Below are 2,127 nucleotides of genomic sequence, written 5' to 3'. Positions count from 1 at the left end.
TGACTCCTTTTGGGCATTTGTGGCAAAGGTACTAGAATGTTTTCCATTTGCTTTTCTAGGGGATCCATTTTTTCAGGTAATCAAAGGTTAAGTGACTTTCCCAGGGCCACACAGCTAGAAAGTGGTTGAGGCTGGATTAATCTCAGGTCTTTCTCACCCTGGGCCCAGTGCTCTATCCACTGAGCCATGAGGTGCCTCTAAAACACAGATAATATTATATCTCACAATAAAGTCATTATGCAACTCACAGAGACCCTTATGTATGGTTCAGTGGCCTATGTTTCTATTTGAGTTTTACATCACTGGGCTAATGAAAGGAAAAGTAGATTTGAAATCAGGAGACATGAGTTTAAGAAATAACTATGTCACTTGTATCAGTGTCATCAAAAATGTATCTGAACAAGAACACTCTTGTAAAAGAGGAAAGAGTTTGAATACATGATCACAGAGGTCCTTTGTAAATCCTTAGATTCAACTGTTCTTGTCACTGTCCCATGAGCTTTGGAAAAACACTTGTTTACTACAGTGTTAGGGAAGAATTCTGGAAATGGGTATGGTTGTGGACAGTGTGGCATAGGAGACAGCAATGCCTCCTATGCCACAGAGCATACCAATATTTGAGGACTTGGGAGTCAGAGAAGATCAGCACAAAAGGGCTGATGGCTGGGAAATATGCCGCTAGGAGATCCAAGGTGGGTGTGAACCAAGGCGGATGTTTGTTAATTTTAAATTGGTAAAATGACAAGCTAGAATTAATGGAATAAAAGGAGACATAGGTGATCACTAGTAGGAGGATTGCCTGGGTGGCTCTTTTCTCAGGAAAAATTCTGGGAGAGAGATGAGGGCTGTGAATATGTTGGACTTGCTGATGGTGTCTGTGCAGGAGAAGCACTAAGTAGGCACTGGAACAGATCATGAATCCCATACACAACACATCGGGCATAGAAAAAATGATTGCAAAAAGTGCAGCATTAAAAGAGGCAGGAGTTAAAATTGAGCAATATCCCAGCTGCCATATCTTTGTATTATTAGTTCGATACCTTGAGTTATGCATAGTCCCAAGCAAAGTGCAATTTATCAGCAGATAGAAGCACCAACAGAGAAAACAGGAGGGCAAAATGCACTTTGGGGCTTGGATTTTAAGTTCTGCCCACCAGGAGTTACTGGGACTGATGGTGATGACCTGAAAACCACTCAAGAGGCAGGTCATGCTGAGAGAAACACTCCGGGCCACAGCATAAAGATAAACAATAAATTTACACCCAATGGGATCCAAAAAATTTTTGAAGCCCAAACAGACAATCATCTGAGGGATTCCCTTGGAAAGCAGCACTTTTGAGTTGGCTGAGGCTAAGTGGGCAAAAATGTACTCTATGGGCCTCAGTTTGTGGCCATTGAGTAAAGTGAAGGTGTATAGGCCCAGGAGGAAGAAATTCCCAAGAATCCCAACTCCTGTCTGAATAAAGAAGAGAATGCCCAACAGCAGGTAACTAAGCGTCATTTTCTCCAAGTCTTAGGAAGAAGAATTGTGCTCAGTGCTGAAATATCCTAGGAGAAAATGAAAGATTTGTTAAATTTCTGAAGGGTGTTATCTAAGAAGATTGGGCTTCATTTGGAGAACACTGGGAAAGCCTGTGTGTTGGGCTGAATCTTGATATAATTCACCTAGAGGGGGGATGGGGCCCACTGAGAATGGTTGGTATTTTTTGTATTTTTCCTTTGTAGGCAGGATGTGAAAATTAGCAAAATATTAAGAAACAACATAGATATGACACCTAAAATCCATCTTACAATGCTGAGCCTTTTTTCCTGCTGGGGCTTTTGACCCTGCTGCTGGAAGAATCAATTCATAGCTTCAATTCCAAAAGTCTACATGTCTAAGAATATTTTCAAAATGCATTGTAAAATACGATAAATAAGAATATGATAACAAACAAACAAAAATGAGAAATTACCACAGAAAATCATGTTACCCTGGGCAAGACAATCACTTTTTACATGCTTAGTAATCTCTTCTTTTAAATAGAATCAAAGTAATTATTTTACAACATATTTGTGGTGATCAAATGAGATTATATGACAAGTGATTTTATAGCTGTAAGGCATTATAACTATTAATAATAATCT

The 2,127-nt window shown here is 39.6% G+C and overlaps 1 protein-coding gene across 1 annotated transcript; it reads right to left on the bottom strand.

Moving 5' to 3' along the window:
• Positions 1-520: 520 nt before the first annotated feature.
• On the bottom strand, positions 521-1,501 carry LOC110220023 (vomeronasal type-1 receptor 1-like). The gene has a single exon (XM_021003874.1). It carries the CDS (start codon positions 1,499-1,501, stop codon positions 521-523), a length of 981 nt encoding a protein of 326 aa, XP_020859533.1.
• Positions 1,502-2,127: the final 626 nt, after the last annotated feature.

The sequence above is a fragment of the Phascolarctos cinereus genome, unplaced genomic scaffold, assembly GCF_003287225.1.
Source record: "Phascolarctos cinereus isolate Bilbo 61053 unplaced genomic scaffold, phaCin_HiC Scaffold_726;HRSCAF=1367, whole genome shotgun sequence".
In the NCBI taxonomy this organism is placed as follows: Eukaryota; Metazoa; Chordata; class Mammalia; order Diprotodontia; family Phascolarctidae; genus Phascolarctos; species Phascolarctos cinereus.
Note: the sequence above shows the minus strand (reverse complement) of the source record. Positions and strands in the feature narration are given on the sequence as shown.

Coding starts and splice junctions, on each gene's coding strand:
- LOC110220023 (XM_021003874.1), bottom strand. CDS start 1,501: ATGACGCTTAGTTACCTGCTGTTGGGCATTCTCTTCTTTATTCAGACA.